The following is a 26,529-nucleotide window of genomic DNA, read 5'->3' on the forward strand; positions in this document are numbered from 1 at the left end:
TTCCCCACATTTGTTTTTCACAAAATTCTGCAATATTTCTTCCAGTGAGAAACATGTCTCAGACCGATGTATATAACTCTTATTAAAGATGTGAAGTACATTAAATTACCTTACCTTGGTCATAGTGGCTATATGGTCCAAAAATAGTTACAAGATATACTTAAACACAGTTTTCTTCAAATTAGATTTCAATTTGCTTTCATTAACTCTTTCACTGTTAGATCAGTATTGAAGGAGACATATTCTTCATGTAGAACTTAATTCGTGTGTCGTTTACTTGTATACTTGTTTTCAGTGTGATCTGCGATACGTGGGATCCAGTTCTCGCTGGCTCAGACACAATTCTGGAACACAGGTCTTTCTGTTAGAACGAAGTTTCCTCTTTCCAAACCACCCTTTTCAGCCATAAGTGAGCACCGCTCAACACAGGGTTATCCGTTCACTAACGCTGATATTAAAGTACTGTCTTTTTTCCTCAAGCAGACTGGACCTTCTAATTTCATAGTCATTGTTTATAAAGAGGATGAATTCGGAACTGAGCAACAACTTGTCTGGTATACAACTAGTAATTATATGTTTTTTGAGAAGGTATACAACAACTCAACAGCCATTTTACTTTGTGTGTGGTAGTTTTAGTTTGCATTTTCTCTTCTTGTTACTTTTGCGTTTTTCATGTTTGTATTTTTGTTTGTACTTTTTGTTCTTTTTATGTTTAATTAGTTTTTAGTTTCCTGAAAAGAAAACTATTGTGCCGGCAATGTCTGTCCGTCCGCACTTTTTCTGTCCGCCCTCAGATCTTAAAAACTAATGAGGCTAGAGGGCTGCAAATTGGTATGTTGATCATCCACCCTCCAATCATCAAACATCCCAAATTGCAGCCTTCTAGCCTTAGTGCTTTTTTTATTATTTTATTTAAGGTTAAAGTTAGCCATAATCGTGCATCTGGCAACGATATAAGCCATGCCATCACCAGGCCGTAGTAAAAGTTTCATGGGCCGCGGCTCATACAGCATTATACCGAGACCACCGAAAGATAGATCTATTTTCGGTGGCCTTGCATTCTGTAGACCTTGGTACAGAAAACTCGACTGGCCCGAAGAAACTTCGGCGCATTTTTTACTTGTTTAATCTTGGGTTCTGTTTGCATTCTAAGTTTTGTTTCATTTCATTTGCTTTGCTCATTCTGGTAAGGTGTTAGTAAGACAGTTCATTTGATTGTGATTTCAGTGGTTTTGACGCTTTGTCAATAATATTCAGCCTTATGATTATGTTACATGCCTTGAAATCTCGCAAGGCAAAATACATGCCTTGAAATACTTTTCAAGACAAAAAAATGTTCTACATATAGATATGTATATATATATATATATTATTTATATATAATATATATATATATATATATATATATATATGTATATATATATATATATATATATATATATATATATATATATATATATATATATATATATATATATATATATATATATATATATATATAAATATATATATATATATATATATATATATATATATATATATATATATATATATATATATATATATATATATATATACACAGACTTCCGTCGTCCAGCTAGGTACAGCCTCTCTCGCCAGTGACCTAAAAAAGCATGTTAAATTATGTTACTTTGCTTTGAGCTCCAGGACCGTAGGCGATATTACCGTCATTATTGTTGTAAATCAGAACTGTTTCAGCATTAATGATTTTCTGGCCCTTGGTTTTTTATATGGGTTAAAAGCTCCCTTCTGCCAGGTTGCCAACAATGCTATGAGATTCAGGCTGCCTTCTTTGCTCATACCATGAGTCCTTTTACATTAATCCCAAGTCAGGAATACCTTTTTCATTATCTGCAACTCTCGTAAAACTAAGTATCAAAGGCCAAGTGTTCTTTGCTTTTGAAAATAAAAACAAACTCCTAACAATTTTTGCCGATGTATGTGTAAACTCTCTCTCTCTCTCTCTCTCTCTCTCTCTCTCTCTCTCTTCTCTCTCTCTCTTTTCTTTTACATCTTATATGTAAGGATATTCATAAAAGTCACATAACTTTTGTTTTCAGTTACGCCATCATAGAAAACTTGAGGTACGTTGTGACGCCCTATGATCCGGACTTTCCTATTGGCTTAGGTGAACGGGCAGTTGTGCAAGGGAACAAAGATAGGAGTTACTTAGGTGGAGGTAAGGCATGGCCCTCACTTTCTACTCTTGTTTTCTGTCTATGTAGTTGGGCTACGTAATGCCATCTGAAGCTGGAAACTATTTTGCAGGAAGCATTTTTACGGTAATATCCTCTCCATAAGGATGACATGCAACAAACCGTAACTAACCACTTAAAATTTTTTATCTGATCAGAAAAACTACATGGTGGAGTAAACAACTTTTCCGTATAATGCAGTTGAATGCTTCGCCCATAAGTAAACTATTTCACGAAGAAAATTTCATTCCTAATAGCTACATCTCTTGACATGGTAAACAGAGAAAGGAAGATAATTTTCACTGAACTCCAAACAGTGATCTAAATGGCTGTGTAGACAATAAATTGCATAATTTTATAAAGTGACTCGTTGCCATAACTCTGCTGACTTACTTTGTCGCTTTTGCTTGTATGTGTGAATGTTTAAACTGATTTGTCTTTATTACATCATTTATCATTCAATACCCCTTATAAAGGCGCTGGCTACGTTCTAAGCAGGGGAACTCTGAGGGTCTTTGGGAAGGTAACTTATCACAATAGCTCACTCTGCCCGATGAGTCACGGCGGAATGGAAGACGTGACGTTAGGTAAGCACATTTTCCTACTTACTTTCTCTACTGAGCATAATTAAAGTTACCTTCTGTTTACGTTTTCTCCGCATATTCGATAAGATGCTGTATAGCAAAGTTCATCTTTTTCTAAAAAAAAAAAATAAAAATAGAATAAACCAGGATAGCAATGCCTAGTATTCCTAGTGTAGGCTAATGTAGGCTACATACCTTTGGGCCTATTTTTATAAATAGTCTCCCATACTGACATGTATTCATTTTAAATAATTGTTTACTTTCCTTCTAAATTGTTGAGTTCACTACGAGAGAGATTGTGAGTTTGAGAGGGACCTTACATACAATTTGTAAATGAAAATCACAGTGTTCTTTTCATAATTTCAACGTCTAGGTAAAGTTATTCTGTATAGAATTCCATTTTTTGTTTCAGTATTTCAACAGACGTTTTTTTCGCGAACGAAGCCTTCAAGGGAAAACACTAGTACTTTATAAAGTGGTAGTATAATTCCCATTCCAGCTATTGAGAAAGATGTTCTAAACACCGTTCAGCTTAACAAAACTAACCACTCTCTCTCTCTCTCTCTCTCTCTCTCTCTCTCTCTCTCTCTCTCTCTCTCTCTCTCTCTCTCACGCATACACAAACACACACACACACACATTAGCTCAAAATTCTTTTTTGATATATTGTAAAGTTACAAAATTATGTTTTGTCAACCAGTACAACTAAGGTAATATTTTTATGAATGCTTTCTTGGTTTCTTTATTTCTCAAAATCAGCTAAATCCGCCTTTTGTAGTAATTCTTAACAGCAGAGGTATAAAATGATATGATAGATTTTAAAACACCTGATCGAATTATTGATACATACCGCCATCGACATCAACAGTACAAAAATAAATGATTGCTACGTGAGATAGAAGCAAATAGTTTATCTAAGCTTGATTCTATGTTTATTCATACCCAGTAATTATATGACATATTTTCCCATTATAGAGACCTAAGGCAACTTTTATTTTTTTTACCCTTTACGTATGTTTTGCCAGTTGTTCCCTACAGTATGATTTACCTTACACGATACACCCCGGAGACTTAATTTTGCAAAGTCCCTCTGATCCTCAGTTTCAGAACTTTCTACTTTTCACATCTTCAACCATTCCTTTCGACCACTTCCCACCAACAGTTCAAATTTTTCAACTTTACCTTGCTCTAGTTCTCGCCCCTAATTTAAAAACAAATCCTTTGTGTCAGTCGTTCTAGAACCTGCGATAAATGTAACTAAGTGGTGTGGCTGAGCTGTCTTGCACTTTTAACAATGACCCATTTTTTCCAGGGAAGTGTCTAATGAACTCGGGAATACTTTTTGGTGATACAAGGGATGAATTGGCAAAGCACAGGTTTCACCAGAAACCCCCGGTGGATTACATAAGAGGGACATGGGAGAAATGGTACCCAAATACGATGATTTACACATATGGCAAGGTTAGTTTCACGAAAGCCCAAGCAACCATTATCATTTAAGAGAGATCTGTTGACACTTGTGGAACACCTTACCTTTTCATTGCAGCGAAGGCGTGCAGAGGAGGCTGCGTCTACAAACTTACTAATTTATTCAAGCAACAAACAGTCAGGTCAATAGCTCTTGTGAGTGGAAATGTAGTGCCTGACATGAGGCGAACAAAACAGAAGTTAGTGTACAATCAACTGTGTTTGTTGGAGGATAGAAGGATGTACATAAATCAACATACAAGACACAAATGAAGTTATGATACATATAGCTGGAATGCTGAAATTGTAATGCTTGCTCTAAGAACATAATAATAATATGAACAAGAACAAATGTACAAAGGATGCATGACATCTGCTGTGTTTTTTGTATGCATGCACTTGGCACGTAGAGATGCTCATTGTGAGGAGATGAGCCGGCCAGGTAAGATGGACGGTTTGTAGGTCAGTGTCTGGGAGGTATGCTGGCTTTAGGTGGTGGATGGAGACCCATGTAGTTATGCCATCCACTGTCATTTGGTAGGCTTTGTTTCTTCTCTGGATGACATGGTATACTCCTGAGTAGGCTAGGGAGAGGAGGGTTCTGTGTTCTGTGTGCGTCTACCCATATGAATGCATATTTTGTGTTCTGTAGTTTATTGGGGATGTACACTTTTCTGTCCATGTGGTAAGTTGTCTTGGCTGGCATTATTCTTTTTAATGCTTTGCGGGTGTTGGATGGGGATGTTGGGCTCATTGGATGTTAAAAGATGTCTGCTGGCAATGTTAATGATTGGCCGTACAGGGCTTCTTCTGGAGATGCAATGAATGTTGCATGTGGTGATGTTCTCAGGCCCAATAAGACCCAAGGTAACTCCTTTCTCCATCTTCTGCCTTGACATCTAGCAGTGAGTGATGTTTCAACAACCAGATGTAGACTTTCGATGATGCTGTTAGCTTCTGGGTTGTAGGCCGCTGTGTGTATTATCTTTGTCCCCAAACTGTCTGAGAAGGCATTCCATAAGGCGGATGTGAAGTTTGCCCTCTGTCGCTTGTGATGATCTGTGGGACTCCGTGTCTGCTGACACATCCTACTGTCTGTTGCCATATCGGTATTGGTTTGGGCCACCTGGTATTTCTGCCGATGATGTAGAACAGGTATCTGTACCCCTCAGATGGGGGTTAGAGGTCCCACTATGTCGATGTGGATGTGGGCGAGTCGGCAGTGTGTTTTGTGGAACTCTCCCATTCCGCTCTCTATGTGCCTTGTTATTTTTGACGTCTGACATGGAAGGCATTCTCTTGTCCAGTTTTTATGTCCTTTTTCATTCCCCACCAGATGTACTGCTCTGCTAAAATTCGGGCAGTTGCCCTACCAGATGGGTGAGACAGGTTGCATGTGAAGTTGAAAGCCTTTTTTCTGAGGCCTTCTGACAGGTAGGGGCGAGGGTGTCCAGTACTTGTTTTGCAGGCGATGGTCACCTCTCCATTGTTGATTGACAGATTGCTCCATGGAAGGGCAGGGTTGTCCCGCTGCAGTCGCTGTAGGTCCACATCATCTTTTTGCATCTCTCCTATTTTGGGATAGGCTATCCCGAGCTGGATGGTGTTAACAAAATTTCTTGAAAGTGTGTCTGCCACAGTGTTTGCTGAACCCTTCAAATACTTGATGGGACAGGAGTGTTCAGCTATTGCTGATAGGTGACACTGTTGTTGTGTTGACCATGGGTCTGCTGTCTTTGTGATGGTTAGTTTGTATGATGAACTGCCATCCTTCAAGCATGTGGTGGAAGTGATGGATGGCTTTGTGGACTGCTTGGAGCTCCCTGTCGAATGTGGAGTACTTTTGTTCCTTTGACGTTAACTTCTTGCTGAAGGATGCCAACAGCCAATGACCATCACCTATATCCTGCACTAGTTTTGTGCCCATCACCATGCTACTTGCATCAGTCATCAAAGTGAGGGACCTATGGGGGTAGAGGAAAGATTAATGTGGCTGCAGAGGTTATTGCTTGTTTTGCTAAAAGAAATGCATTATCTTGAAGTTCTGACCAACTTAATTTCTAAAGTTTTCCTTGTAAATATGTATAGATGGGCTCATGATTTTAGCAATATTTGGGATAAATCTATGATAATAGTTGATTAGTCCTGAAAATTCTTGTACTGCTTTAATTGTTGTTGGTTTTTGGAAGTCGGTAATTGCTTTTTATTTCTCTGGGAGGGGTTTAATGCTGTCTGGGCTTATCTAATGTCCCAGAAAGTCCACTATTTTCTTTGCCCACTCACACTTGTCTTCCCTTACTGTGAGTCCATTTTCTTTAAGTATCTGCAGCACCATTTTGATGTCCTTAAGATGTTGCTTGAGGCTGGGGCTAAATATAAGGATGTCGTTGACGTAGTCCATTTCTTTGGCTCAGTCGGTTACAGCAGCAGCCATTTTGACTGATCAGAGAGGCAGACACTTTGCTAAGATCCCGGGTTATATATGTAATCAACGGATAGGTTTGCTAAAAAAGCAAATGGGTGTTACAGACTAAATACACACACAAAACAAAGCCATTACAACACCTTCTAAAAACATAACAAACATCTCACACGTCTCGAACTCTTGCCCTACCGGCGCAACAACTTCTCGCTGCTGGGAAGAAAGGGCGTTGGGTCGGGTATGATACATGAAACATACGCTACCGGGGTCTAAGCGATGTCAGGCAGGGCAGCCGATCGAGACCACAGGTCTACCCCAAAAGCCAAATCAAAAAGTCCTTCAAAAGAAGGCATCGTGCTTACCCCATACAAAAATGGGAAAAAAGCACGTTAAAAGAAGAAGAAGAAGAAGAAGAAGAAGTTGACGTAGACCACACAGAAAGGAAGGTCACCCAGCAGTTTGTCCATACATTTATGGAAGGTTGCCCCTGCATTCCAAAACAGCTGTAGTGGAATGTGTAGGTGCAGAAGGGGGAGATAATTGTGGACTTTTCTATATCTTCCTTCACCACTGGAACTTGGAAGTATCCCTTCAGCAGATCTATTTTGGTGAAAGTCTTTACTCCATTCATTTGGTTGGTTATATCTGCTATGTTCAGCAATGGGTATCTTTCTGGCTTTGTTTTGACATTTAGCTGGCAGTAGCCTCCTCATGTGCGCCATGTTTCGTCGGGTTTCAGTACCACATGAAGGGGGATGCCCATGGGCTGGGAGCTTTTTGGCTTATTACTGCATTCTCCATTTCTCTGAACACTTGTTTGGTGCAGGCGAGTTTCTTTGGGGCTAACTGTCTGAATAATGCGCAGACGGGGGGCCCATTCCATTTCTATATGGTGCTGGATGTTGGGTTTTGCTGGTTTGGTTAAGTCATGCTGCAGGTTGTCTTTGAAGACCTCTTGGTAGTCTTGTAGATGTTGGCATATCTCTGGCGGTGTGGCAGCTGCTGCGATGGGGCCTGTTTGTTGTCTCTGCTGTTGTGGTGATGATATTGGAGCTGTTTTTGGGATCAGTTGATTTGAAGCTACATCAACTAGCAAGTCGTGTGCTTTTAGGAAGTCTGCTCCTAAAAGTGCTAGTATCATGTCTGCTGTGATGAAGGTCCAACTGCAGTCTTTCCCTTTGAATGACACATTCATATCTCTCTTCCTGTACATCTTGAGTGGGCTCCACTGTCAGTGGATACATGGAGGTTGGTGGGTGGGGTGAGGTTGAGTCGTTTGTGTGGCCTGGCTGGCACAAATGATTAGCATTCCCTGATGTTGATGAGGAATTCTGTGTTCGACCTTTTGTCCCTGATGAAGAAACACATGGAGCCCTTGCATTCATATCTGGAAGAAAGACAGTGGTAAGCAGGCACAGCTTCTCTTACTAGGCAACCGGTCTGCTCACCGCTGACATTTAGTTGTCTGGGTCGTGGATGTGACCCTCTTGCATTTGTGTGCCTATTTTCCAAATCTCCAATGAAAAAACACATTCCTCTGGTGATTCGTCTTTCTTCTACTTGTGGATGAGGGTTGCCAGTGACCTCTGGGTCACTGTTGGATTCCACATCGTTGACTGCTGGGACCGTCATTCTGCTTTTACTATGGCTGGGTGGGTGGGCTCCTTTTTCTTGTGGGCCATGTGCACTGTGTCGGTCAATTTTAGGAATTCTTCAATGGGCATGGTGGAGGCATTGGGCATGGCCGCCACTGTTTGGCAGGGCAGTTTTGTGAGGGGGACATCTCACAAGGTCCAGGGTTGACTTGGGTTGGCTGTCTTCAGTGGGTAGCATTATCAGCTCCCACAATTGCTTGTAGACATGCGATGGCTGCTCATCTCTTATGGCTGGCCCCTCATTATTCAGGAATTTCTTGGTTCTTAGGGCAGGTGGCATGCTGAAGGATGACTTCAGCTAATCCTTCAGTGATTTGTAGGTGACAGGGGTTTGCAGTTCTGCAAGCCATTCTGCAACTTGCTTGAAATGTTGTCTGGCAGAATGGAGAATGGAAAGATGTGCGGTGATGGTGTTGTACAAGACATGTATTGTTATGCTGGCTGGGCTGGAATCCATGAAATTGCAAATGCTTGTGCTAAGAATGATACATTTAACATAGTTTATTCAAACAACAAAAGACAGGTCAAAGGTTGTGAAATGACATCTGCATTGTGAACAAGACCTGTCATGTGTGTACAATTGTGTTTGCAGAGATGAAAGATGTGAGGAAATTAATATACAAGAGATGGATGGTGTTTGGGTCATGTAGCTGGAACCCTGAAATTGTAATTATGCTAAGAATTATATTTAAATAATAATATGAATAGTGCATTCATTCTGAATTAAGCTGATTAGTTCTCATTAAACCTAAGTCATGGCTCAGATGTATTTGTGAGGGTCATTCTAGGTAAGATGGTTGGTCTTGGATCTAAGAAAAGCATTAATGCTTAAGGAAGGTTTACATTGCATTCATTGCAATTTTTCTGCATTAGTTTCATTAAACCCAAGTCATGGCTCGTATGTATTTGCAAGGGTCATTCAAGAAGTTGTTGGTCTTTTACAAGAAAAGCATTAATGAAGGAAGGTATTGCTTGCATCTTTTTCAGCAGTTTTCCCAAACTTGAGTGTACTGAGTTTGTAAGAGACTGTGATGCGGTCTCTTTCGAGCGCACGTGTGTGTGCAGCATCCATCGGAGGGAACAAGAGCATCCCGTTTTCTCTCTCTCAAGGAACGCAACTTCTACCATACAATAATTCCGCCTGTTTCTCCCTAACCATTGTTGTCCTCGATTTATGTACAATCACCACCAATTGCATTGCCATGCAAGCATTTTAATCATGTACTCATAATGTTCCACCGAATCTTCTGTATCAAACTGTATGTATGTTTGTGTTTGTGAAGACGCCAAATGTCTTGCTATTTCACATATATTATGCTACTGCATTGTATTCATTAATCTGTCTCAAATCTCATGCAACTGTCCATATGTGGAATTTCATGGTCTTTCCATTGATATATGTTTTATCACTGTACGTTTGTTATGTCTCTCACAATCGCCATCTGTTTGTCTGCCGACAAACACAGATGTCTGAAACATTACCTCTGTTTTTCCCTGTCTGTGTGCAGATACTACTTTGCAGCTCGCACCAGCCAATAACAACTTCAAAGATTCTGTACATTCATTCAGTAAGGAACCACCAATAAACCAGACAGCTCCCAGCCAGTACCAGTATGTCACTCTATACTATCCTTACAATTTCTGTGATGTTCAAGCAGAGCTTTTCTTTTGTAAAAGAAGGCTGCATGCCAAGGGTGCATCCACACTGTGGTAAAACGTTTAGTTGACACACGTCTGTAGTTGTTCACTCATCACAAGGAGGCTGAATACAAATCAGCGACTTATTGGTAGTCCTAACTGGTGCTTCATACTATTATCCAGCATATACCAAAGATTTGTTTTTCATATACGGCCATTGACTTGTTTTCAACTTGTTTGTGATATGTATGCAATAGGTTGGCGACATGTGCTTATGACATGTATTACTGTATTGTGGATGCACACTAAGCCTTCAAATACTCCAACACAGCATGAGTGTTTTCACCACTGATTCCAAAATGTTGACCACGTTAGTGGAACCCTGTTTTATGAAACAGATGGGAGTCAGATAGTTTGAAGTTGCTGGGAAGGGGAAGACGGCAGCAATTTACAGCCAAAGTTGGCCATTTCAGCCACTGCCACTTTCTCAGTGAGAATGGAGCTGCTGTCCTGAACAATAGGCTGTCTGCTCGTATCTCTCCTCTGCATGTCCATTTTATTACTTTCTTCAACAGTTCTCATTTCTGATTCTCGCCAGCAATGGTTTGATCCTTTTTGAAGTATTCTGTCTTAAATAACATGTACTGAATCCCAAAACAGACACCACTTGCTTGATGTTAAGACATGACCCGCATTATAAATTGTCTGAATCAACTTGAAACGAGTAAAAAGTGTCCAGGAAGTTGATACTCTAGCTGGATTCTGTTCTGGTGCCAGCTTTCTTGGTATTCACTATTCAGACAACTTGCTCATTCCCCATATGTCTGTGAAAATAAAAAAATAGTGTACCCAAAGCAAGAACTTATGCCCGTGGTCTCGGTTATTCACTAAACCATTGCACATTCAATAAAAACGCTTGGATCATAGACTTCAATTGCATGTACTCATTTATGGTCCTGTGTTTTGTTTTTTTTTTATATTGAGATTTCAGTAGTGTTCAAAGGTCTTTGCTTGCAAAAGGCAAAACTTGAATTAAGTTGTTGCAGCCACTAAAGAAAAAAAATTTATATATATATATATATATATATATATATATATATATATATATATATATATATATATATATATATATATATATATATAATATACTGTATGTAAACCACTGGTGCAGGAATGTGGTGGCTGCACTACCCATCTTTTAGCGGGAAGTCAGCCAAAGTAGGCGCTGTGACAGACTTTTCCTCACCTTTACTAGGTCCGTGGATTCTTTCCACCCTACCACCCAAAGATTCTAACTGGATAAAGATGGGTACCTGAGTGTAGTTCAATCAAGAAAATGCCGTTGGGTTAGCTACCTCATCCCTTTATACTGGTGCAAACTGGAGGACTCAGTCTTTCAGTGATATATATATATATATATATATATATGTGTGTGTGTGTGTGTGTGTGTGTGTGTGTGTGTGTGTGTGTGTGTGTGTGTATGTGCATTTATATAAATTATATATATATGTGTATATATATGTATATATGAATATACATATCTATGTTCGTGTGAGTATGTGTATTACTAGCCAAGCTTTTAAAATTTTCTTCAGCAGTGTTACTTGATATTTAATATTATTAACTATATTAATAATATGAACACAGTCAATCGTATAATTATCGCCAGATCAATTAGACAATTAATAAGACAGAAATTCATATAGCGTTTGTTTGTTTTAGGGAATCGACAGCATATCAGAAACGGCAGTATCTTTCCACGACATGAAAGATGAGTCACATCTCTACATCATCGAGTTTTTCATCTACAGATTACAGCTCTTTGGCGTCGAAGGGAGATTCAGGGGACCTGAGGTAGCGCCTCTCCCACCTGATGTCAGTGCTATTCCTGTGGAGGTAAGAGGATAAGCATAATCTGGGTATGAGTGTATTCTCATACCTAGTATATATATATATATATATATATATATATATATATATATATATATATATATATATATATATATATACTGTATATGAATGAATTTTATCACATCGCCGTGATTCCTATATGAAAGCATTAAGCTACAAATGTCGTTTAATATCCAATTTACTCTACCTCGGAAATAATATATTTTCATATACGTTAACCGAAGGGGAATTTTTTAGTTGATCAGAAGTTCGTCGAGCATGTGGGTTAAGGCGTCAACTGCATGTTGTGAGTTCTTGTCTTCCGTGGTTCGAGCCCACGAGACGACGTACTTCTTATCAACTAAAAAATTCCCTTTCGGTTAACATATGTGAAAATATTTAAATATATTATTTCCGAGGTAGAGCGAATTGATATTAAACGACATTTGTAGCTTAATGTTTATATATATATATATATATATATATATATATATATATATATATATATATATATATATATATATATATATATATATATATATGTATATGTGTATGTGTAAGTGTAAGTGTATATATATATATATATATATATATATATATATATATATATATATATATATATATATATATATATATAGAATCAAATAGTAAATTTTCATCAGGTACATGTGTACTTGTAATAATGACAATGCCCTATTAAATTCTGGCAGTTTTCATGCTTTTTGTGGACACGCTTGTTATTACAAAGCCTTACATCCAAATGCAAGAAAATGAAATAATTCTGATGTCTGTAGAGGATTTCACTTTCATTCGTTATTAGCTTGATTTCGTTATAAGTCTGTACATTGTAAACAAAACTGTATTATTATATATATATATATATATATATATATATATATATATATATATATATATATATATATATTTATATATATATATATATATATATATATATATATATATATATATATATATATATATATATATATATATATATATATATATATACATATATATATATATATATATATATATATACATATACTGCATATATATATATTGTCATGTGTACCAAGTACCTGGTTATTACACAACTAATCACAGAATTCAGAAATTTACCTCACTTCAGCCAGTTACCTGAACTCTCATACAATAAAAATTATGACATAAAAAAGCTTATTAATCACATGAAAAATCAAACTAGGTTTATCAAAATAAGTGCGAGGTATCAACAGTTAAACAAGAAATATACTAGAGTAAAAGGGCATCACTCCATCAAACAACTTTAACTGTTTCCCTGGTCTTAATTCACTTCAGTAAAACTAAAGGAAGAAAACATGCATATCACTTTGCCTTATGTACACAAATAATCCTATGCACTGGTGGTCAATAAATGAAACACTGTTTTTAAAAATTTCAAATACAAAAATTTTTTTCTAAATTCAAAATTTCTAATTAGAATTCAGAACCTGAAAAATTTATTACTCCTTGAAAAAATACAAAAATTTAATTAATTTTTGAGTTACATTATTAAACAAAACTAAATCACAAAACTTTAATTTATCAAGAAATTAAATTAATCAGGCAAAATTTAAACTATGAAGAATTACTCAAGATTTGAAAAGAAAATCTTAGTAAATGAAAATTAAATCAAGTATGCAATGTTAAATTATCAAGGAGTATTTAAAATGCTAAGTAAATAAATGTTAAATCACCAATATATAAAATGTGAAAAGTCAAGAGATTGCAAACACAAGAACACACACAAATATACAAAAGATTTACCAATAATAATTCCACTAAGGCAAAATTTCCCTAATGTACCTTATTATACCATGGTAATAATAAGTAAAATTCACCTTACTTTACACAAGCTTGTGAAAAAATTTGCAAAATCACTTTAAATACAGCTGCTTGAGATTCACAAAACACACTTTTTTGTTAGGTGCTGTTACAACTTTTCCTATATTCAGACCTCAAAAGGTAAGATTAATACCAGTGACCACACAAATATTTTATGTTAATAATTTCTCTCTTTTGAAGAGAGAGAGAGAGAGAGAGAGAGAGAGAGAGAGAGAGAGAGAGAGAGAGAGAGAGAGAGAGAGCCAACACAAACGGTCTTTGAAAGCAGAATGAACAAACTTTAGGATTCCAGTAGGAAATGAAACAATCAGATGACGTCATTATTAAGGCATTTTGGGAACGAGATACAAGAGAAAATTCTAGAAAAAAGGAAGATGACATCACTTCCAGCAAAACATTTTGAACGCAATCAGGACAATACATGATCAGAGCATTGCAACTTAAACATGACACAATTGCCATGTGCTTCAATGGAACACTTGTTTGCATTTCTCAAAAAGGTACATGTTTTTACCAGAAAATCATATGGGATGCAGTCAGAACAATATAGGTAACATTGCGAAATCATTCGTCTTCTTCTCGTATGAGACAAAGTCTTACGGCTTGATTGCTATTCCCGACCTGTCAACACGTGAATCAAAACAGAGCGCTCTCTTATCTTAACTGATGACAGATGGCACATCTGGTCTAAAACTCGAATCTCTCTCTACCGTTACTACACTATTATCAAGAAAGATATTATTAATTCTAAATTATGCTGTTAAGTTACCTAAATCACTGACTCTTCTGAGAGCTGACATTAAGACTACATATGATATTTCAACAATTATTATTATTACACATAACACATGATAAATAGAAGAGTAAATAGATCAGAACTATGGAAAAACATATATATTACAAGGCAACATCATGAAAATACACACACACACACACACACACACACACACACACACACACACACATATATATATATATATATATATATATATATATATATATATATATATATATGTGTGTGTGTGTGTGTGTGTGTGTGTGTGTGTGTAAACGTTATTTACCATTTCTTTTTTTCTCATTTCTTTTGCACTTTAATATGAACATTCTGGTGGGGGTTGTTTTAAATGAATAATATAATATTAATGATAATGGAATCACCAACACACAACCACTTGTTTAATAGCAAGAAATTTCTAACTCACATGAGGATCATACCCAAGACTCTAAAATGAAAGGTAAGGTCACTACCAACTGACCCACAGAGGCCAGAAAATTAGTTGAAACCTAATCTTTCTGTATATGAGGAGCATCACTTTGCGTGTTAGAAACTTGATAAGAAAAATGTTAATAATAATAAAGATTAAAGCAACCACCAGTGACAAACAATTCATCTTTTTAGATAAATGCAAACTTTTTCACATAATACCGATATGTAACCTGATATATGACCTTCCTTCCTCAGGTCCTGATGCGGTTTATGAAGACAAAAGTGAACGGAAGTGAAAGTGAGCAGGAAAGACATAGGACAGGAAGTCCACCATCATAAAATACGTTCTTGAAAGCACTTTCTGATTTTATTTTCGTCAGTAAACAGCTGTCTGTTCTTTTGTCAAGTGTGTATAATATTATTTATGATAAAAGAAACGACCACGATGGTGCTGAAAATATTCATTTAATCGATCATACATAAAAGAAGAGTGCTTTATTGATATCATTTGAATCTTTATTATTGGCATTACTTCAGTAATACAGTTACTGTGTCATTATTTTAACTATCATTTGCTATTTTCATTGTTATCAACTGTAGTAGTAGTAGCAGTTGATTTAGTAGTAGTGTTAAATGATTTGAGATGGACATATGTTATGCCCTTTGACAAGGTCAATTAGGGTCATAATCTCTTACTACACCTGTTTCAAGAACAGCATCATATCATCTTACATCCCTTAGATCCTCCGGTAGCAATAGCCAGCGTTGGGTCAGCTCATTCTTTCTCTCTTGTCGACTCCCCTCCCTGTACTTATCCTCAAGCAAAAGCCTACTGGGATAAAACGCCCAGATACAAAACTAGACTTTATTTGCAAATTTAACGAAAGTATTTCAGCAAAAGCTATGGTCATGATATGGAGTGACTCACACCCCGTAAAAGTGGAAATCATAACTAGAGGAAACTCAGACTCACAATCCATCGAATTAACGATTCTAGACCAACCAACACTAGTGACTAACACCCTGGTCACCACACAAAATAAAAATGTCATAATTATTCTAGACCAAAATAAATGTCATAGAGTATGTTAAAAGAACACCAGTTCCAAAATATTCGTCCTCACAGGACGAATCCAGAATTCCTGTTAAAAGAAACATCATATATTAAAACCTGAAATGGTATATAAAAAAGAAATAGATGCTTAAATGGAAAAATGCACAATGGAGAACAAAACGGAGAAATGCATAATGGAGAATAAAGGAGTTCCACTGTAACGTAAAGTGGGTGTTCCACATAATGTGTGGAAAAAATATAAGTGTTAATGAGTTATCTTACTCACTTCTATGACCGCATGTAACCATTTCCCACAGTGGCTGTTCTTATCCACTAACACTGCACAAAGAGTGAATCACACCCAGCCGCAAATCGAAGTCAACAGCTATTGTATGGTTCCTTGATAATATACACATTAGAGAGTGCACATATGAACGCACTCACTTAATAACCCTTCCCCGGAAGCGTGACGACACTGGTTCAGTGTTCGAAGGATCACATCAACCTATCACGTTGTCTCCACGCATCTTGGCCATGATCAGAAGGCACAAATGAACGCGTTATTTGATTGTTTTAAGAATTTAAAAAGGGCGCAAAATAAAAATATAATAAAAAAATTGCAGTACGAGGGCAATGTTTTTTAACGGTACAAGCTGAGAGAAAGAGATAAAAAGGAGAGGGCAGCTCTCCTCCATCATTCACTCTTTAGTATGACTACTGGAAAGAGAAAGGCTATATACTGTAGATCTTGATGAGAAGTATCACACAATTCAAGCTGTTGATCAAAGTGACAGGCCAAAATCCGGGATCCCGAAAAACTTTGACATACCACTTACTTTTATAACAAATGATGCTTATAACAAAATGCAGACGACGGTGCTGTGCGGTTCGTTATAACAGGAATCTACTGTATACAGTATCACCTTATTTTACCACACTTCAACATTCCGGGTTTCATTACTTATCAGCAATGTTATTATGATGATGTTTGCTATGTTATCATGTAGATGTGATGAATTTTTAGATAAATCTCTGAAACTGAATGTTAACTGTAAAGTATATAATAATTTATAGTCTACCCAGCGTATCTGGTCAAAAGAGGGTCTGGGGGTGTGAAAGAGTGATGTCAAATGTACTTTCCTCATTGTGCAAATAAGTCTATTGAAGACTCCCTCTCGATTCTTTAAAAACTTTATTTAAGAAACACATCTCATTATAACTGAGGGCAGTTTTATGATAATAATATTGTTAGAAATAGAATATGAAAATATTAATTAAGACAATGTGACAACGCTTTCCTCACGTGCTGCCATATCTGCGTTTACTTTAAGGCGATGGCGAGGAAGAAACAATTATAGTTTTGCGTCAGTAGCCTTGGATTAACCCATTCCATGAAAAGACCTGTAGGTCAACACAAGGAACAATGGATATCTCCCCAAAACGAATCATCAGCCCTCAAACAAATGAATAATAATAATAATAATAATAATAAATAATAATAATAATAATAATAATAATAATAATAATAATAATAATAATTTTGTTGAATATGATGGCAGCCTTGGCTACATTAATCTTGTAGATCAGGGGTGTCAAACTCAAATCCTTTCGAGGGCCAATTATGCACTTGGTTATGGTCTCGAGGGCCATCAGAGATTTGGTAATTACTTATTGGCAAGACTGAAGATTACAACTTATTTTGCTGGTCATCATATTACCAAGAAAAACATGTTTTGAATTTATAGTGGGGCTAAATTAATAGAATTGTAATAATAATAATAAAACAACAACAATAATAATAATAATAATAATAATAATAATAATAATAATAATAATAATAATAATAATAATAATAGTTTCATCTTTATTTCGGCTGGGGCCATATAAAGTACATGGAATATACAAATACAATACACAGCATCATTCTAAAGAACGTAAGGTAACATGATCTAAAAAATAATTATCGGCAGTATCTACACGAGTTGCTGACGAAGTGGTAAAAATAGAATTCATAATAACGGTAATGACAGTAATTATTATGGACGAATAACATCTTGAACAAAAAAACAAATAATAAAAGATTATAATAAAAAATACAGATTCAGACAATTAACTTCCAGCTAATCCCCGTTCCCAGGTGGTTACAAAAGTTCTCAGGTCCAGAAAGGCTAAATACGAATATTGAAAATTGCAAGACTCTACAGTGATATTAGTCACAGTAATAATAAAAAGTAAAAATACCAATAATAACAACAAACGGGAGAGAAATATAATAATAATAATAATAATAATAATAATAATAATAATAATAATAATAATGATAATAATAATAATAGCATAATAATAATAATGACAGATTCTGGAGAAACAAAACCAGGAAATACCAAAGAGGATTATAATAGGTCAAGGTTTTAAGAAGGAAAAAGGTATCCACAATGCTGACGGACCGAGTAACTTAGAAACGGAGATACTGTATGTCATCGCTGTAAAGCGATTGGGGACCCGTTTGATCAAGTATGCTAGGAAGACTATAGGTTAGGAATTGTGCGGAATTGCTGTTACTTGTAGGATATCTAGAAAATATGTAAGTGCCGGATAATATTGGGTATTTGTTACTTAACAGACCTTTATTACTTATTAGAAAACCAGACCCATAAAGTGTCTTTTAAACTGAGGTGCTACTGTATATATATACGAGATGTGCTAAAAAAATATTCACCTCTATTCATGAATCTTCAAATAAAAAAATATTCGTATTCAGATACAGCAATCTTACACTCATCTCCTTCAAAAGTAGTTGGTTTGGGCTGCCATCAATTCTCCCAAGAGTTCTGCCACTGTCTTATGCCGAGCTAAACGCCTCTTTTGAGATGGTGAAAACTGGTCCGTCGCATTCTGCACCATGGGACTCTGTATGAACTGTGATATCAGCCTGATGGAGCTACCAATTGCCCGCTGGGGTCATGTTTTAAAGGAGAGAGAGAGAGAGGAGAGAGAACAGAGAGAGAGCTGAGAAAGGAAACATATACACACATTCGTAAAAAAAAAGTAATTTATAGAGTCAAATAAGGCATGCAAATCCATTTAGAGTTTTATTCCCCTATTTTTTTATATAGAAGCTACCAGATTTCAGTCCAGATAAGACATCATTAGAATGCGACGGACCAGTTGCGCGACATCTGAAAAAGAGGCGTTATCAGTAAGTTTGCCACTAATAGCAGAACCGTTGGGAGAAGTGTGTGGCATTCCTATAGGGGACTACTTTGAAGGTATCTATTGATCGCCTAAAACCAACTTACCTCCCGCAAACCAACCTACAATCTCTCCAAGGGGAGGAGTCCTGTAGGGTCCCATGTGGACCCGACACATCATCTTACCTGGCTCGCTAATCTCCTCACAACAACATCTCTGCGTGCAAAACATGCGGACACAAGAAACACAGCACGTTACGTACCTTTTATACACATATCTTCTTTCATATTATTGTCAGCTCAAATGTATTTTTGCCACCGTATTCATTACAATGTCAGAATTTCAGCCATATGTGCCATAGCTTCAGTAATACATTGTATATCAATTTATATGTATAAATTCATCTGTCAACAAACACAAATGATTGTGTGGTGGACTCTGTTTTCTTTCGCCTGGTGTCAGGCGCTACATTTCCACTTGCAAGAGTTATTGACCTGTCTGTTTGTTGCCTGAATAAATGATTAACTTTTTTGCAGATTGTGACTCTTAATCACGATCCTTATGCTACTATAGTATGAAGCACTGATTTGTGTTCAGCCTGTTTGTGATGTATGTACAAGTTGCAGGCGTGCGTTAATAATGTTTTACTGCTGTGTGGATGCGCCCTTCGCATGCAGCCTTCTTTTACAGCAGGATAACTCTGCTTGAACATCACGGGAAAACTGCTGAAAAAGATGCAAGCAATATCTTCCTTCTTTAGCGCAAAAAAGCACATTCATAAAAAAACAGACCACTCTCTCTCTCTCTCGCTCTCTTTCTCTCTCTCTCTCTCTCTCTCTCTCTCTCTCTCTCTCTCTCTCTCTCTCTCTCTCTCTCTCTCTCTCTCTTTGCATATTCTAAAGGTTAGTTTCAAAAGCCCAAGTAATCGTTACCATTTTGACAAAGTTGGGTTAGAGGTGGAAACATCTTACCTTTTCACTATGCTTATATATGGAAGGATGTAGAATAAATTAGTGCATTCATTCTGAATTAGAATGATTGAATTTATCAGAAAATTTTCATTCCAATTCAAAATGAATGCACTAATATATATATATATATATATATATATATATATATATATATATATATATATATATATATATATATATATAACATCCATCTATATATAAGCATAATGAAAAGGTAAGATGTTCCACAAGTGTCAACGGATCTCTCATAAATGATAACGGTTACTTGGGCTTTCTTGAAACTAACCTTACAATATGCGTGTGTGTTTTGTGTGTGTGTGTGTGTGTGTGTGTGTGTGTGAGAGAGAGAGAGAGAGAGAGAGAGAGAGAGAGAGAGAGAGAGAAAGAGAGAGATAGAGTGGCCTGTTTTTTTTTTTACGCTGAATGATGTTCAGAACATCTTTTACAAGAGCTGAAAACGCAAGTCTATTGAGTTTTTCCGTAAAGGCTTCGTTCTCGAAAAACCTTTTTTCAAATATTGAAACAAAATATAATTCTATTCAAAATAACTTTGCTTCGTCGCTTAAGATTGTGAGAAGCACACCTTGATCTTCATTTACAAATTCTATGTAAGATCCCCGACACTCTCTCTCTCTCTCTCTCTCTCTCTCTCGTGTGAGGATTCAATTGTAACGCTAATTTACATGATTTCAAATGAGTACACGGCAGGATGGGAGACTATTTAAAAAAAAAATTATACCTAAAGTTACGTAGCTTACACCATTTTATTATTCGAAATACTGCACTTTGCTATCCTTATTTGTCCTATTGTTTTTTTGTGTGAAAAGAGAAAATGTACACAGAAGGTAACTTGAATTATACTCAGGAGTTCGGAGGAAAGTAAGCAGCAAAATGTCCTTACCTAATACTTGTCTTCTCCTCCGCGGTGATTCATCGGGCAAAGTGAGTTATTGTAATAAGTTACGTTGCTATAGATCTTCAGAGTTCCCCTGCTTAGAAAGCAGCCAAAGGAGTTGAATGACAAATGAGGTATTAAAGACAAATCAATTTAAACATTTACAAGCAAAAGCAACAAAGTAAATCAGCAGAGTTATGGCAATAGTTCTGCTTATTAAATGATACAATTCATTGTTTGGAACGTCATTTAGATCACTATTTGGAGATCAGTGAAAATTATTTTCGTTTCTCGATTTATCATGTCAAGAGGTGCAGCAACTGGAAACGAAGTTTCCTTCATGAAATAATTTATTCACGAGCTAAACATTCCACTGTATTAAACGGAAAACTTTTTTACACAACCTTAATGCAATTTTCTTCATCGGATAAAAAATTTTTAAGTGGTTAGTTACGGTTTATTGCAGATCATCCGTATGGAAAGAATATTGTTGTAACAATGCTTCCTGCACAGTAATGTTCAGCTTCAGACAGCATCACGTTGCCAGGCAACCTGGACAGAAAGCGGAATTTTAGAGTAGAAAGTAGCGGCCACTCTTCGTCAAAAGGCTAGGATACACGTTTCTTGCAGTTATTAAAGTCTCAAAAGTAGATGATTATTTGCATAAATATGAAAAGGATACAAAAATTGGTTATACCTATAAACAAGTAAAAAATGCACAGAAGTTTCTTCGGCGCAATCGAGTTTTCTGTACAGGCGCTACTGCGTATATTCAAAGCTACCGAAAATAGGTCTATTTCTCGGTGGTCTCGGTGTAATGCTGTATGACCCGCGGCCCATGAAACTTTAACCACGGCCCGGTGGTGGCCTATCCTATATCGTTGCCAGAAGCACAATTATGGCTAACTTTAACCTCAAATATAATAAAAACTACTAAGGCTAGAGGGGTGCATTTTGGTATGTTTGATGATTGGAGGGTGGATGATCAACATACCAGTTTGCAGCCCTGTAGCCTCAGTAGTTTTTAATATCTGAAGGCGGACAGAAGTGCAGACAGAATAAAGTGCTGACGGACAGACAAAGCCGGCACAATAGCTTTTACAGAAAACTAAAACACGTTGGCAAAAGCCCTTACCAAGAGCAATAATAGCACCAAGAGAAACAACGGTGTTTACAAGGTTCCCTGCCATGATTGCAATGTTTGTTACTACGGTGAGAGTGGTAAGTGACTGGAAGCAAGATAAATGGAACACAAAACGGCCTATGATCTTCATGCACAGGGCAGCACTTTGGTGGCCCATGGTTTTAATCAATTTAGACCGCAGAATTAAATTGGGATGGTGCATGAACTATTTTTAAAAGTGACGATTCTCCCGTGAGAAGATTAGTTGAGGTGCTGCAAGAAACAAGGGGCAATCTTTATCAGATAAGATATTTACAAATGAAGACCCTTTTATCAATTGGTTTATTGCCAAACACTACATAAAACATTTTAGTTTCAAAACACGTCGACCATGAGAACCCTGATGCTCTGCTGCCTCTTCCCCTTGGTATTAATTAACCCGATATATACTCACCTACTCCGAGGAGCTACTACTAAGCCTGGCGGAAGCTCAATGGGACGTCGTGTTTAGCAAGGTCTAAAGAATACCTAGTGCTAGCCCCTGGACTTTGACGAAGGTGGATACATCACGGGTTAATACCCTTCCCCTCTCTCCCCAGATAGCCGACGTCCCTGTGGGTGTTTCCGACTATGGCACCTATCCCACTGTGGATTTCAGGGACGTGTCTAATAGATTTTCGTCGATAAAATCTTTACAAAGCATCGGATATGGATCGTATTTTGGAAATAGTTATTTGAAGAAACATCCTAATTGGCAAAAAATATGCAGTTATGTCTAATGTGGGTAATTAAGACACTTATGAGAGTAAATCAAAGAAATTTAATGGGAAACTTAGCTACATTTAGTAAGCACCCAGAGAGAGGCTAGTTGTGACGTAAACTATGACATCAGACGTAATATCAGCGTTCCCAGTAGTATGATAATGATCGTAGAATCACAAATATTTGACCCTCTTGTACAATAAGCAATACCTTGAGTAGGGTATGCGATGATTATCGAAATTTTATTTTCTCTATTTCCATCGAGAGTTCTTCACTTATGGTCTGCTCAAAGGGCAAGACGCTGATCCACACAAGGCTGGATTAATCTTCATTAAACAACAGCACATCCTTTTACATAATTTTATAATACAATATTTGTTTTTATTATTTAAAATTTCCTTCAATTTCAATAAAGTTCAGTGTAATCAATGGATTAGTGGATTATAAAATTTAGGGTATAGCCCAAGCGCTTGGACTACGAATTATGATTATCATTCAGCACTTCAATGTAGTTATGACTAAATGAAATATATGTGTGTGAGAGAGAGAGAGATAAACGATGTAAATGAAATAATCAAAATAACTGAAAAGTGAAAGAATGTGTAACTTCAAATCCATAAGAAAATAAATAAATAGACAAAACCGGGAATACAAAGACTCATTGACAACCACTCAACAACCCTACATCAATCATTAGTGTCACTTTCAAGTAAATGAATCAAACACATAGAAACAACAAAACTGTCACAGAGGCACATAGATAAAATAATGAAGGGGGAGTAGTGTGCTATACCAAGCATTGTGGATTTATTATGGGAATGATCGTGCATTAAGGAAGTTAATGTTAGAACACTTGCGTTATGTTACATTCAATTAGCAGGACTAAGCAGGTACTACCTACACGTGAACCGGAACTTTTGAGGAGACAATAATATGAAGCAACAGAAACTCCAGGGTAACAAGGGTTGTTTTCACACAGAGTGTTACTGTAGTAAGACTTGGTGCATATTTCAAGGTAAAGGAAACGTTGAACTGTGCCATGGAACTGTATTACACAATTAATATTCTCATTTGATGTCCATTCCATTATTGTACTCTACTTAGAGACATGACTCCTCGAAAAGATGTGTGTGTGTGTGTGTGTGTGTGTGTGAGAGAGAGAGAGAGAGAGAGAGAGAGAGAGAGAGAGAGAGAGAGAGAGAGAGAGAGAATGTAGGGTAGGTTTTTGAATGTGTGAAACAATGTAAGAATTCCATATACTACTACCATTACTAATACTACCAACATCTGAGTCTTCATTCATAAAGTATATGGGCGGAGTGTCTAGTAAAACACGTCATACTTCAGTATCAATTTGTGGGAGGGCCTTCAGTAATGACGTTTAACTAGCCTCTATCTATGAGCCTGCTAGATTTAGCTAAGTTTCCCTTTAAATTTCTGTCATTTACTGTGATAAGTGCCTTAATTATCAACATTAGACACCACTGCACATTTCTGCCAATTAGGCTGTGGCTTCAAATAGCTATTTCCAAAATACAATCTTTATCCGATGCTTTGGTAAGATTTTATCGACGAAAATCAATTAGACACGGTCCTGAAATGCACAGTAGTAATACAGTCTACTATATAAGTGTAGATTTTTATTACACAACTGTTCTTCACGAGACTGTGAATTTCTTAGTCATTATTATTATTATTATTATTATTATTATTATTATTATTATTATTATTATTATTATTATTATTATTATTATTATTCTAACGAAGGCGAGGAAAAAGCAAAATCATGATAACTATGGCAGAGTTGCAGCTTCTTACTCTCGTCAAGCTAATCGTAAGTATTTGTTTATACGCTGGGTATGTGACTGTAATAAGGTTGAAGAAGTTGGACAGCTAGGTCAGAAGAGACCAAAGGGATCGAATGAAAAGGAAAACAGGGAAAGCAATGCAAAGAAAGAATAGTTTTGTTAAACACAGTCACGCAAGGCTTACTTTTTATCTTTTGTTTTCATCGCTTAACGGCGTCAATGGGAGATGAAAAGTTACTTTTGAAAAAAGAAATATTCTTGAAGATTAGAATAAATTTGGAACTAAAGTGATATCACCTTCAGCTGTTAAAACATCAGCATTTTCATAAATATAGTCTGCACCAGGAGTACAGTTCAGAAAGTCTTTTAATAGTGAGGTTTTAAAGAATCGCTATAATTGACATGAAAAACTTGATGTCTTTATAACACTGATGTCGAAGTCAGTAATAAATGAACAGATATGCGATTTCAAATGTCAACCAAAGTAAATGTATAAAGACTTGAATGAGGCGTAGGTATAAAACATAACATTTTCTCTAAGAACTAACAAATAGTTGCCGGCCATTCCTACTCAACTATTACTTTAAGCCTGGCTGGGACAGATTGGGTCAGTCACCCAGTCACCACAATGAAACAGGAATTGCCTGAGATAAAAGCAAACATTTATAAACAGTGGAACAAGTTAGTTTTTTCTCTCTCTCTCTCTCTCTCTCTCTCGTTTCCTGTTCTTACCATTCCACGCCTTGTTTTTACCATTTCTTATCCAAGAAAGGCCATCAGTTTCTTTATGGGTTTGCTTGTTGCGAGAGCAAGGACTCGCTTTGGCATAAGACCAACACCTGTTAACAACAACGAAAGTGCAGGACTGACTCACTTATCTTGTCACCGAAGAAGATGAGTCTATCGCACCGCTTATCCCAAGTACTCTTGAGACGGCTATGTGGCGCTCGAGTTGAATTTCGGGGTTGTCATGACCCACCGTAAGATGGAGGTCTTGTTAACTGTCCCATCTGACTTCCTTTCGATTGATGAGATGTTGCCTGCAACCAGAAGAATTACTTTAGATGCACTGGCTTCATTATGTAGTACAGATATGTTTCCCACAATGCACACACACACATATATACATATAAATACACACACACACACACACACATATATATATATATATATATATATATATATATATATATATATATATATATATATATATAAATATATATATAAGCATATGCTACAGTCAACATGCGTAATCAGTCATTACGCGTAATGACTGAAATTTCAGTCATCACGCGTAATGCGCTTAGGGGACATTTGATCCCCCAGGAGCTAGTACTAAACACGGTGAAACAGTGAGTCACCTACACTGTTTCGCCGGGTTTAGTACTAGTCCCTGGGGTCAAATGTATTTCGCCGTGTTTAGTACTAGCTCCTGGGGGATCAAATGTCCCTAAGTGCATTACGCGTGATGACTGAAATTTCAGTCATTACGCGTAATGACTGATTACGCGTGTTGACTGTAACATATATATACACACCAGTGAGCAAGGGACGGGAATGCCCGAATACAGACATCAAACGAGAAGGCGGACAGGAATACTCTTAAGCAGTCATTTGATTACATGTTTATTCCTAACGTTTCATAATCCATGATTACCATCAGGGGTTCTAGAATTAAAAAAAACAAGAAGCATTGACAATAAAAAATTACAGAAAAATATACAAAGGTAAAGCAGAACATAAAAAACGACAATCGACTTAAAAGGGATTTTTTTTTTTTTT

At 36.7% G+C, this 26,529-nt stretch overlaps 1 protein-coding gene across 1 annotated transcript in view; it reads left to right on the forward strand.

Annotated features, from left to right (window-relative positions):
* LOC136849616 (glycoprotein-N-acetylgalactosamine 3-beta-galactosyltransferase 1-like) overlaps window positions 1-16,421 on the forward strand; it is a 58,795-nt gene extending 42,374 nt beyond the window's left edge. Inside the window, exons 4-8 of the mRNA XM_067122926.1 lie at window positions 2,082-2,200; window positions 2,693-2,803; window positions 4,113-4,261; window positions 11,705-11,878; window positions 15,198-16,421. Coding sequence (XP_066979027.1) covers window positions 2,082-2,200; window positions 2,693-2,803; window positions 4,113-4,261; window positions 11,705-11,878; window positions 15,198-15,281 — 637 coding nt within the window. The 3' untranslated portion in view covers window positions 15,282-16,421. The remainder of the gene's footprint in view (window positions 1-2,081; window positions 2,201-2,692; window positions 2,804-4,112; window positions 4,262-11,704; window positions 11,879-15,197) is intronic.
* The last annotated feature ends 10,108 nt before the right edge of the window (window positions 16,422-26,529 follow it).

Source organism: Macrobrachium rosenbergii, chromosome 2 (genome assembly GCF_040412425.1).
Source record: "Macrobrachium rosenbergii isolate ZJJX-2024 chromosome 2, ASM4041242v1, whole genome shotgun sequence".
Classification (NCBI taxonomy): domain Eukaryota; kingdom Metazoa; phylum Arthropoda; class Malacostraca; order Decapoda; family Palaemonidae; genus Macrobrachium; species Macrobrachium rosenbergii.